Source organism: Triticum dicoccoides, chromosome 5A (genome assembly GCF_002162155.2).
Source record: "Triticum dicoccoides isolate Atlit2015 ecotype Zavitan chromosome 5A, WEW_v2.0, whole genome shotgun sequence".
In the NCBI taxonomy this organism is placed as follows: domain Eukaryota; kingdom Viridiplantae; phylum Streptophyta; class Magnoliopsida; order Poales; family Poaceae; genus Triticum; species Triticum dicoccoides.
This window is the reverse complement of record NC_041388.1, coordinates 572277433-572290857: the sequence shown is the minus strand read 5'-3', so window position 1 is coordinate 572290857 and position 13425 is coordinate 572277433. Positions and strand designations below refer to the sequence as shown.

Here is a 13425-nt window from a genome sequence, read left to right as displayed (position 1 = left end):
CCGTTGCGAAGGTTCGTTGTTTCGAAGCACCACGTGATGATCGGGTGTGATAGATTCTAACGTTCGAATACAACGGGTGTAAGCCAGGTTTACACACGCAATACACTTAGGTTGACTTGACGAGCCTAGCATGTACAGACATGGCCTCGGAACACGGAAGACCGAAAGGTCGAGCATGAGTCGTATAGAAGATACGATCAATGTTGACTAGTCCATCTCACGTGATGATCAGACACGACCTAGTTGACTCGGATCATGTTTCACTTAGATGACTAGAGGGATGTCTATCTGAGTGGGAGTTCATTAGATGAACTCAATTATTATGAACATAGTCTGAATTGTCTTCGCAAATATGTTGTACATATATAGCTCACGTTGTAGCTCCCTGTTTCAATACGTTCCTAGAGAAAGATTAAGTTGAAAGATATTGTAAGCAATGATATAGACTAGGTCCGTAGTCCGAGGAGTGTCCTCACTGCTACACAGAAGGCTTACGTCTTTGATGCACCGCTCGATGTGCAAACCCCTACAACATCGTCTGTGGATGTTGTGAACACCTGACAGACACATCCTGATGACTACTTGATAGTTTAGTGCACCATACTTTACGGCTTAGAATCGGGATTCCAATGACGTTTTGAACACCATAGAACATATGAGATGTTCCAAGAGCTGAAATTGGGATTTCAGGCTCATGCCCGTGTTGAGAGGTGTGAGACCTCTGACAAGTTCTTTTGCCAACAAGATGGAGAGAATAGCTCAGCTAGTGAGCATGTGCTCAGAATGTCTGGGTGCTACAATCACTTAAATCAAGTGGGAGTTAAACTTCCAGATAAGATAGTGATTGATAGAGTTCTCTAGCCACTATCACTAAGCTACTAGATCTTCGTGATGAACTATGACATGCAAGGGATGGAGTCGATCCCGGAGCTGTTCGCGGTTCTTAAGACCGCAAAAGGTAGAAATCAAGAAGGAGCATCAAGTGTTGATGGTTTAACAAGACCACTGGTTTCAAGAAGGGCAAGGGCTAGAAGGGAAACTTCATGGATGGCAAACCAGTTGCCGCTCCAGTGAAGGAACCCAAGGTTGAACCCAAACTCGAGACTAAGTGCTTCTATTGTAAGGGGAACGGTCACTGGTAGCGGAATTAACCCAAATGCATGGTAGATAAGAAGGCTGGCAACTTCAACAAAGTATATACGTGTTATTAATGTGTACCTCACTAGTACTCCTAGTAGCACCTGTGTATTGGATACCGGTTCAGTTACTATTATTGGTGACTTGAAGCAAAAGTTACGGACTAAACGGAGACTGGCTAAGGGCGAGGTGACGATGTGTGTTGGAAGTGTTTCCAAAGTTGATGAGATCACCGTCGCACGCTCCATCTGCCTTCGGGATTAGTATTGAACCTAGATAAATGTTATCATGTGTCTACGTTGAGCATGAATATGATTAGATCATGTTCATTGCAATATGGTTATTCATTTAAGTTAGAGAATAATGGTTATTCTGTTTACATGAATAATACCTTTCATGGTCATGCACCCTATGTGAATGGTTCATTGAATCTCGCTCGTGGTAATACACATGTTCACGCCAAAAGATGTATAGTTAATAATGATAGTACCACTTTCTTGTGGCACTGCCGCTTAGGTCATATTGGCGTAAGATGCATGAAGAAACTCCATATCGATGGATGTTTGGAGTCACTTGATTTTGAATCGCTTGACACATGCGAGCCATGCCTCATGGGCAGGATGACTAAGACACCGTTTTCAGGTACAATGAAACGGGCAAGTGACTTGTTGGAAATCATGCATGCTGATGCATGTGATCCAATGAGAATTGAAGCGTGCGGTGGATATCGCTATTTTCTCATCTTCACCGACGATTTGGGTAGATATAGGTATATCTACTTAATGAAGCACAAGTCTGAAACGTTTGAAAAGTTCAAGCGATTTCAGAGTGAAGTTAAGAATCATCATAACAATAAGATCATGTTCCTACGATCTGATCGAAAGGGGATTTTCTGAGTTATGAGTTTGGCAATCACTTAAGACATTGTGGAATTATTTCACAGTTGAAGCCACCTGGAACACCACAAGGTAATGGTGTGTCCGGATGTCGTAATCGAACCCTATGAGATATGGTGCGATCTATGATGTCTCTTATCAATCTACCGTTTTCATTTTGAGGTTATGCGTTAGAGACAGCTGCATTCACTTTAGATAGAACACCATCTAAGTCCGTTGAGACGGTGTCGTATGAACATTGGTTTGGCAAGAAACCAAAGTTGTCATTTCTTAATGTTTGGGGCTGCGATGCTTAAGGCTTCAGCCGGAGAAGCTCGAACCCAAAGCGGACAAACACATCTTCATAGGATACCCAAAGGTGACAGTAGGGTATACCTTCTATCTCAGATCAGAGGGCAAATTGTTTGTCGCTAAGAACGGGTCCTTTCTCGAGAAGGAGTTTCTCTCAAAAGAATTGAGTGGGAGGAAGATAGAACTTGATGAGGTTGTCGAACCTTTATTTCAACCAGAGAATGATGCAACACAGAAAGATGTTTTCTGTGGCACCTACGTCTGTTGAATAGGAAGTTAATGATAGTGATCATGAAGCTTCGGATCAAGTTGCTATCGAACCTCGTAGGTCGACAAGGATATGTACTACTCCTAAGTGGTACGGTAATCCTGTCTTAGATATCATGTTGTTAGACAACAATGAACCTACGAGCTATGGAGAAGCGATGGTGGTCCCGTATTCCGACAAATGGTTAGAAGCCATGAAATCCGAGATAGGATCCATATATCAGAACAAAGTATGGACTTTGGTGGACTTGCCTGATGATCGGCAAGCCATTGAGATAAATGGATCTTTAAGAAGAAGACGGACGTGGGCGGTAATGTTACCGTCTATGAAGCTCGACTTGTGGGAAAGAGTCTTTTCACAAGTTCAAGGAGTTGACTACGATGAGAATTTCTCACCCATAGCGATGCTTAAGTCCATCGGAATCATGTTAGCATTAGCTGTATTTTTTTATTATGAAATCTAACATATGGATGTCAAAGCAAGTTTTCTTACCAGTTTTCGTAAGAAAAAGTTGTATGTGATACAATAAAAGGTTTTGTCGATCCTAAGGATGCTAAAAGGTATGCTGGCTCCAGCGATCCTTCTATGGACTAGAGAAAGCATCTCGGAATCGGAATATATGCTTTGATGGAGTGATCAAAGCTTTTAGGTTTATATAATGTTTGTTAGAAACTTGTATTTACAAGAAAGTGAGTGGGAGCACTACAACATTTCTGATAAGCATATGTGGATGACATATTGTTGATTCAAAATAATGTAGAATTTCTGGAAAGCATAAATGGTTGTTTGAAGAGTATTTTTTCAAAGGAAGACCTGGATAAAGCTGCTTACATACTGGGCATCAAGATCTATAGAGATAGATCAAGACGCTGATGATACTTTCAAAGAACGCACACCTTGACATGTTTTTGAAGGAGTTCAAAATAGATCAGTCAAAGAAGGGGTTCTTACCTGAGTTGTAAGGTGTGAAGTTGAGTAAGACTCAAAGCTTGACCACGGCAGAAGAAAGAGGAAGGACGAAGGTCGTCCCCTATGCTCTTGTCATAGGCTCTATACGGTATGCCATGCTGAGTATCGCACTTGATTTGTGCCTTGCCACATGTCTGGCAAGAGGGTATAAAGGTGATCTAGGACTGGACCACCAGATAGCGGTCAAAATTATCCTTAGAGAAATAAGGAAATGTTTCTCGGTTATGGAGGTGATAAAGAGTTCGACATAAAGAGTTATGTCGATGCAAGCTTAACACCTATCCGGATAGCTCTGAGTAGAGATACCAGATACGTATAATGGAGCAATAGTTTGGAATAGCTCCAAGTGGAACGTGGTAGCAGCATCTACGATATGACATAAAGTTTTGTGAAATACATAGGGATCTGAATATGGCAAGACCCATTGACTACAACCTCTCTCACAAGCATAACATGATCAAACCCAGAACTCATTGAGTGTTAATCAAATAGTGATGTGAATTAGATTATTGAGTCTAGTAAACTCTTGGATGTTGGTCACATGGCGATGTGACCAGTGAGTGTTAATCACATAGCGATGTGAACTAGATTATTGACTCTAGTGCAAGTGGGAGACTGTTGGAAATATGCCCTAGAGGCAATAATAAATTAGTTATTGTTATTATATTTCATTGTTCATGATAATCGTTTATTATCCATGCTAGAATTGTGTTGATAGGAAACTCAGATACATGTGTGGATACATAGACAACACCATGTCCCTAGTAAGCCTCTAGTTGACTAGCTCGTTGATCAATAGATGGTTATGGTTTCCTGACTATGGACATTGGATGTCGTTGATAACGGGATCACATCATTAGGAGAATGATGTGATGGACAAGACCCAATCCTAAGCCTAGCACAAGATCGTGTAGTTCGTATGCTAAAGCTTGTCTAGTGTCAAGTATCATTTCCTTAGACCATGAGATTGTGCAACTCCCAGATACCGTAGGAGTGCTTTGGGTGTGCCAAACGTCACAACGTAACTGGGTGGCTATAAAGGTACACTACAGGTATCTCCGAAAGTGTCTGTTGGGTTGGCACGAATCGAGACTGGGATTTGTCACTCCGTGTAAACGGAGAGGTATCTCTGGGCCCACTCGGTAGGACATCATCACAATGTGCACAATGTGACCAAGGAGTTGATCACAGGATGATGTGTTATGGAACGAGTAAAGAGACTTGCCGGTAACGAGATTGAACAAGGTACCGGGATACCGACGATCGAATCTCGGGCAAGTATCGTACCGCTAGACAAAGGGAATTGTATACGGGCTTGATTAAGTCCTAGACATCGTGGTTCATCCGATGAGATCATCGTGGAACATGTGGGAGCCAACATGGGTATCCAGATCCCACTGTTGGTTATTGACCGGAGAGTTGTCTCGGTCATGTCTGCATGACTCCCGAACCCGCAGGGTCTGCACACTTAAGGTTCGATGACGCTAGGGTTATAGGGAAAGTATGTATGCGGTTACCAAATGTTGTTCGGAGTCTCGGATGAGATCCCGGACGTCACGAGGAGTTCCGGAATGGTCCGGAGGTAAAGATTGATATATAGGAAGTATGGTTTTGGCCACCGGAATTGTTCCGGGCATCACCGGTAGTGTACCGGGACCACCGGAGGGGTCCGGGGGTCCACCAAGTGGGGCCACCGGCCCCAGAGGGCAGCATGGGCCAAGTGTGGGAGGGGACCAGCCCTAGGTGGGCTGGTGCGCCCCCACCAGGGCCCAAGGCGCCTAGGGTTTAGGGAGGGGGCGCCTCCACCTTACTTGGGGGGCAAGTTTCCCCTCTCCCCCCCCCTTGGCCGCCGCCCAGATGGGTTTTGGGGCTGCCGCACCCCTTGGGGTGGGAACCCTAGAGGGGGCGCAGCCCCTCCCTCTCCCCTACATATAGTTGAGGTCTTTGGGGCTGTCAACACATGAGTTTTGACCTCTCCCTGGCGCAGCCCTACCTCTCTCCCTCCTCGTCTCTCGTAGTGCTTGGTGAAGCCCTGCTGGAGTCCCGCGCTCCTCCACCACCACCACGCCGTCGTGCTGCTGCTGGATGGAGTCTTCCCCAACCTCTCCTTCTCCCCTTGCTGGATCAAGGCGTAGGAGACGTTACCGGGCTGTACGTGTGTTGAACGCGAAGGTGCCGTTCGTTCGGCACTAGGATCATCGGTGATTTGGATCACGACGAGTACGACTCCATCAACCCCGTTCAATTGAACGCTTCCGCTTAGCGATCTACAAGGGTATGTAGATGCACTCTCCTTACCTCGTTGCTAGACTTCTCCATGGATTGATCTTGGTGATGCGTAGAAAATTTTAAATTTCTGCTACGTTTCCCAACAACAAGCTAGATGGAAGTTAGACCCCTACGTTGGAGCTATGGAAATGCAAGGTGCATGACCACTTCTCTCTTCCTGTGAAAGTCCTCGTCCTGCTCCCGATGTTCCAGATGATACGCCGACGACGGCTCCCGCTTGCCGAGCACCATGCCTCGTCCCCGCTTCACCTGTAGCCAGTTGTCACCCGCCAACTTCGGGCCGATGTGTTCCTCGTGGAGGCCAATGTTGACGAACAGCCGTGACTCGCTGTTGTGTGGCGGCAAAGCTATTTATGTCGAACACCTCCTCGGCGGCGCCTTGCTCCGTGTCGTAGGCGTACACCTTGTGCCGGCTCGTCGCCAGCAGGATCTTCTTCTTCACACTGCACAGCGGGACGATCTCCCGCTCCCCGCTGAGCTCGTCCCGGATCGGCTGGGGCAGGCTGCCCACGTTGATGCGGCAGCGCGCAGACCACGACGGCGACGATGGACTCCACGTGACGAGCAGGAGCACGTCGTAAACGAGGCGGTCGTGGACGACGGCGCAGAGGGAGCCGTCGAGGTTGGTGAGGTGCCGGATGCGTGACGCCAGCCGCGGCGGCGTGCGCATCCACCCGAACCGATCGGCGCCGACGGAGAGCGACAGGATGGGCGCGTCGTGCTGCGGGTCCCAGCTGGCGGTGCCGTCGTCGGCGCAGCTTCGCCGGTGCAGCAGCCAGTAGAGGGATCCGTCGAGGGCCACGGGAGGCCTGCCGTCGACATAGCACGCGAATCTTGGCGGCGCGTCACCGCCGGCGCAGCGCCGCCACCGCCACTCGCCGGACGCCGTAAGCGAGCACACCTCGCACTTCTGCTGCCCGAAGATGTTCCTGAAGAGCCTGACCACCTTGTGCTGGCCGGTGGCCGGGTCGAAGCCGAGGCCGGTGCTGGAGAGCTCCAGAGGAAACCGTTTGAGCAGCATCAGCTTTGGAATCACCGGTGGTGCTAGCTCCTCCGCCGTCTCGCACGGCGGCAGGGATACATGCTCGCCGGTGGAGAGGTTCAAGACATGGTACTCCGACAACTGAACGTCGAAGACGAGCGTCAGGCCACGGCACGGCTTGCCGGTAAGCACCAGGTGCTCGCCGGCAAGGTTGCCCACGCTGAGCAGCTTGCGGGCGGCGGCGGCGGGCGGCGCGTCTCCGTCCTCGGGAAGCGAGCAAGCGTAGAAGGACGTGGCGACACCCTTCTCTGTCGGCGAGAAGAAGACGATCTCGGGGTGGCGCGCGGCGGCTGCTCGGGCAGCGTGCGCGGCGACGAAGTGGTCAGAGGCGAGGGCCGCATTCCACGCCCGGCAGACTGATCTGCAGCGCACGGCTGCGGCCACCGGCAGGCGCGAGGATCTCATCGACGCTCAGCTCTTGGTTCAGCGGCGGAGGCGGTTCGCCGTGCGACGACCTGGTCCTGGAATTTGCCTGCGAGGTTGCCATCGTACGTCTGCGGGTAGTAAGTACTATTTGATGCGAGGTGTTGGCGACCAACGTTCGTACGTACATAGTACTACTATGTGCTTATATAGGCGAACGAACGAACGAACGTTCAATGTCGGACTGTAAAACCGTGTCCGGCCGTGCCAAGGAGTCCGTCCCTACATGCTCTCGGTTGGACACGTCAGCCATTTTCGCTAGAACTGGCGGGAGCACATCGTTCAAATGTCGGATTAATTTGCACAGAGTCACGTTATCCGTGATGACCACGAACGCTGGCCGGTGTCGAGGGGTGCGCACTCAAAGTTGACTAGACCACCAACACGAGGAGAGGCATGGACGTGGACGACCAGGCTGGGGTAGCCTCACACGATTTTGGCGCACGTGCGTCAATTTAAATATTCACTGCATTTCCGAAAATGGTTTCGAAGGGTTAAAATATGTGGCCTTAAATGTTGTTTGGAAATATGTTCAATCAATCGTGAATAGGTTCATGCATTCCGGAAAATATTTGCAACACATTCAGAATGTTCTGTCTTCCAAGAACAAAGATGATAATCAAGTTTACGTGAAGTTTAAAATATTTTCCGGAATGTGACTAGACCACCATTCAGAATGTTCTGTCTTCCAAGAACACATTTCGAAAAAGTTTATGTGAACAAAGAAGAAGAAAACAAATAACTTGACCTCTGATTGCTTGAAATATACCAAACCCATGAATTTACACATACCACGAGCCGACTTAGAAGGAAAATTACCAGAAGAATCGGGGTGTACAATCGTGCTGCAATGCTTGAATTTCTACAGCACATCCTTATACATTTCATACGAATTTTGTAATATAGCATTTGTGTTGTCAAGTAAATTAGAATCTATACTTACTTTCTTGGGTTTTGATGTCACAGTGTTGAGTCCATTGTTTACTTTTGCAAAGAGAGAAACACAATTTTCTTTTTTGATTTGTCATCATGTTTCACATTAATTTTGGAAAACAACTCGACTATAGTAATTTATCTAAAAAAAGAGCTCAAAGCAACAAGAAAAAACATAAACATCAAAGATTCCTGATAAACCTAGTGTCAAAAATGCTCTTATATTATGGGACGGATGGAGTACCAAAGAACTATAAAATCATCACCTCTATCTCCACCTTTTTGCATTGCAATGTTCTTCCATGTCTTAGTAAAGAAGCTGAAAGAAAGGTCACAACGATGATGCAAGGGGAGTAACTCATTTTCAAGGGCCCATCAATATTTTTTTTCGAGCCATAAGCAGGCCCACATAGTATTCATATCTGAATCTAGCTTTGTCACATATGGAGCATTGGAGCCCATTAGCTTCTTGTGGTCCATGTGTTGTCCGGTATTATTCTTTTCGACGAGAAGGGACTACATGCCACCCCTTATCATGTTTACTCCTATATGCCTAAGAGAGACATCCCAACTAACTTATATCTAAACATTCAAGTATGCCATCTCACTATATAATTATAAATAGGATAAGATCCATATCAACATGCAATCATGCATGAAAAAAGACTCACCACAAATATTCAACCGTGCATGGAAAAATGTTTTCCATTTAAATATGATATTCAATAGATATTGTTACAACCATACATAATCAAATGCAATGAGTCATATGTACTCCCTCGGTCCCGTAATATAATAACGTTTTTGACACTAGTGTAGTGTCAAAAACTCTTTTGTATTCTCAAGATGATATGCCGTCTCAGCCTTTCGGAGGAGCTCATAGAGGTAGGATGTGCGTGTGTGCGTTCATAGGGGTGAATGTATGCGCGTATATATGAGCGCTTGCGTCTGTACTAAACTCTCTTATATTCTGGGATGGAGGGAGTAGTATTTTTAATTTTGATTCTCATGTTATCAGCCAAAAATTTTATCAGCCAATTACCACAGCAACGCGCGGGGTATCCTCTAGTTTATATAGATCTGTGTTAGTAATTATCCATTCACCTTTTAACCTACAAGGAATTGCTATAGTTGCCCTCTATGGTGGACATAGGGATGATTTGAGTGTGGCATATTTCAGGATAACTGTTTTTCAGTCTGCACAAACATGACAAAACTTAGCAGTATTGACAATTCAGTAGCTAGTTCGGCAAAAATCTCTCAAGCAAGCAATAGCTCACTCACTGATCTCACTTGTGAAAAAAGGGGCGACCTATTCACCAGATATCTGAAAACAAATACTCAGTTTCTTCTTCTTGCGCATGATGTTTTGCGTCCCAGGCCGCCGATTACCGCCAGCCGGATTACCACCCCAGTGGCGTAGCCAGGCCCTAGGCTACAGAGGCCATGGCATTGGGCGTGGCTGCTCGATCGATTGTTCGTTGACTGTAGCTAGAAAACACTATCTTGACACTGTTCAGTACTGTACACAGCTGTTGGCCCGCGGCGTGTTCCCAAGCTAGCTATGAACTGGCGTGGATGGATTTTTGGAACCCCGTGTATTGGAGGATCTTATTTTAAATACTTTAAAAATCACATTTGAAGTTCCAAAAAAAATCCAAAAAGAATGCTACATGATCATATGGATGTATACTACATACGTATGTGTAAAGTTTGTCGATGAAATAAGTAAACATGTAAGTTATACAAAAATAATAAAAAGCACTATTCATCTTTCCAAAATCAGGATTTAGTCATTTTTATGTAACTCACATGGTTACTTATTTGCACATCAAAATTTGCACATGTTTAATATACATCCATATAAACATGTTGATTTATTTTCAGAAATTTTTTGGAACTTTAAAATAACAATTTTGCACTAATAAAAATATAGGATTTCAATGCACCCGTCCTCTAAAATGACTTTTTGACGCAAGTAAAATTTTCAGGTACCTCATGTTTAGCAAATGCGTGAAAAAAAAAGACACTCGATGACCGCACACGACTGGCACGACTGACATTCTTGTACCCACCCATCAAACCGTTGCGCAGTTGTACCTCTATATAAGCGTGATGGATCGTTCATCAGATAAGCAGCCACCAACCATTCATACGGTCGTGGTCACGGCCATGGCTTCCTCCTTCTCCAAACGCTCCCTATGCCTCCTCCTCCTGGCCGTCTTCCTCCATGGCTCGTCCGGCACGTCCCGCCCGGCCACCGAGGACACTGACCCGATGACGTCGCGGACGATGGAGCAGCGATTCCGGCGATGGAAGGCGGAGCACAACCGGACCTATTCCACCCCGGAGGAAGAGCGCCACCGCCTCCGCGTCTACGCCGACAACATGCGCTACATCGAGGCCACCAACGACGACGCCGGCGCCGGGCTCACCTACGAGCTCGGCGAGACCGCCTACACCGACCTCACCAGCGACGAGTTCATGGCCATGTACACGTCGCGGGCGCCGCCCCTCTCGGACGACGACGACGCGACGATGATGATGATCACCACCCGCGCCGGCCCGATCGACGCCGGTGGCCGCCGGCAGCAGGTGTACGTGAACGAGTCGGCCGGCGCGCCGGCGAGCGTTGACTGGCGAAAGAGAGGCGCCGTCACGGCGGTGAAGAACCAAGGCCAGTGCGGTACGTTACGCTACGTGGATGGTGGGCCGTCGCCATCCACGTATCCATCGTTCATTTCTTCCCTTGGTCTCCAATTATTGTGTCCTCCTCCCTGTAAACACATGGCTGTCTGCGATCCACATGCTTGCATGTGCTCCTGCTGCCTGGCTAGCTGCTTCATCATTAGGGATTACACAATTGCTTACTTAACTGTCATACACACTGTTAATTGTCAACTGAGCATTATAGTATTAGACAGTTGGCCAATTTGCGGGGTCTCTTGTGGATGTATTCACACCTAATATGCAGAAAAAAAAAGAAGCATTTCCTTGTCGGTGGGGTCCAGGGTTTGAAATTTCAAAAAGAAAAGGTTTTTAGACCTTATCGAACTGACCGGTTTTTATTTTTGTTGGAAATGATTCGAATAACATCACCATATTTTAAGGGTTTTTTAATGAAAAGTTGAATCCATTTGAAATACACTTATAATTTTAAAACATATATTACGGTGACCATCAATTTTTTTTGTCAAAGTTTGAACCTTGTGATGGTCGATCATATGATTTGAGGGACAATATAAGCGGCTATCAAATTTTATCTCATAGTTCTTGTGTGTGTTATAAATTCATTATCTTTGACAGGATCGTGTTGGGCATTCTCCACCGCAGCGGTGGTCGAAGGAGTCTACCAAATCCAGACTGGGAAACTTGCCTCGCTCTCAGAGCAAGAGCTGGTGGACTGCGACAAGTTGGACCATGGTTGCAATGGTGGAGTGAGCTATCGTGCGCTGCAGTGGATCACCTCCAACGGCGGCATCACCTCCCAGGAAGACTATCCATACACGGCAAAGGACGACACTTGTGACACCACAAAGCTTTCGCACCATGCCGCTTCCATCTCAGGCTTCCAACGTGTGGCAACGAGGAGCGAGCTATCGTTGACAAACGCGGTGGTCATGCAGCCCGTGGCGGTGTCGATCGAGGCTGGCGGAGCCAACTTCCAGCACTACCGGAATGGCGTGTACAATGGTCCATGTGGGACGCGGCTGAACCATGGCGTCACGGTGGTAGGGTATGGGGAGGACGAGGTGACTGGGGAGAGTTACTGGATCGTGAAGAACTCATGGGGTGAGAAGTGGGGGGATAGTGGGTACCTCAGAATGAAGAAGGGCATCATAGACAAGCCCGAGGGGATCTGCGGCATCGCCATCCGGCCATCTTTCCCGTTCATGTGATGTGATCATGTGTGGTGTGGTGGGTTCATTGTTCTTTCCCTAGCAGGGGCCAAAGCTTAGCCAACTTGTTGTTACAAGTACAATACTTGTAAGGTAGTTAATACGTGCTTGTAAAAATGGGAGTATATTCAAACATTTGTGAATAATAAACATGGGAATTGCTTGAATTGTTCATGTGGATTCAGCACTTTTATGATTTTTCTATGAGCTTTTAGGCTTTTTGGTGGATTTGGTTGTCCAATAGGTCAAGTCACTTTGTGTGTGGGCCTGACTGGTGCAAACTTTATGGAATTTAGAAGCTACATGTGGTACAGCGAGATTGAGATGACTATAGGGACCCCCTATACGCCGCTCACCTGGGCCGGTCCATTTGCAGTGCACGGGGTGGCACGCGTTAGTGACGTGATAAAAAGAAGAAAAAGGAACGTGCGGGCACTGGGAATCGAACACACGTCCTGCAAGTAGCGGAAGCTTGCGCACCGTGCTAGCACTACGTGAGGCAAGTTTTAGTATTAGATTGGCAGCGTACTTAAAGAACTAAACGACACCGGCAAATTTAAACCCCCGCAGCACAAATTCCCATAAGCACAACTCTGTGCGAGGGATTGAACCGAGGTCTTCTTTCTAGTGACACTGTTGCTAGCCACCATCATTACTTTGATTAGGTGTCTAAAATGGCAGCCCCATGTATATTAACTATAAGCCACAATTGTGATTTTCTTTTTGAAAACAGCAACTATTTTTTAAAACACAAAATATTTCTAATTGCTGAACATATTTATAAAAAATCGAACTTTTCATGAAACCCAAACAATTTTTTTAAAAGAAACAAATTTCAAAGGAAGAACATTTTTTAAAATTAAGAATAAAACTTTGAAAATGCTAACATTTTTTAGAAAACAAAAACAAATTAATAATCCAATTTCCTTTTCAAATCACGAACAAATTTATCAAGATGCATTTTTTAAAAAATTCGCTGAATTTTTTTTCTGAATTGATGATTTTTTTTTGAAATTATGGCTTTTTTTTATTCGTGAACATATTTGGAAAGTAAATTTTCGAACATTTTTCAAATTTGTGAACAAAAATTCAAAGGTGGACATTTTTTGAGATCCTCAGAACAATTCGTTGTTTTGCAAACAAATTTTGGAAACATGGACAATTTTTTAATTTACTAACAAATTTTGAAAGTGAGAACATCTTTTGAAATTCACAAACATTTTATGAATTTGTGAACAAAATTAAAATGCAAACATGTTTTAAAATCGAAATTCTATA

The 13425-nt window shown here is 45.9% G+C and overlaps 1 protein-coding gene and 1 pseudogene across 1 annotated transcript; one reads left to right on the top strand and one right to left on the bottom strand.

Annotated features, from left to right (window-relative positions):
* Positions 1-6112: 6112 nt before the first annotated feature.
* Positions 6113-7379, bottom strand: LOC119300030 (annotated as a pseudogene).
* Positions 7380-10370: 2991 nt separating this feature from the next.
* On the top strand, positions 10371-12314 carry LOC119302939 (ervatamin-B-like). The gene is made up of 2 exons (XM_037579995.1): positions 10371-10934; positions 11555-12314. The coding sequence occupies exons 1-2, from the start codon at positions 10421-10423 to the stop codon at positions 12145-12147; spliced, it is 1107 nt and encodes a 368-aa protein (XP_037435892.1). The 5' UTR covers positions 10371-10420; the 3' UTR covers positions 12148-12314.
* Positions 12315-13425: the final 1111 nt, after the last annotated feature.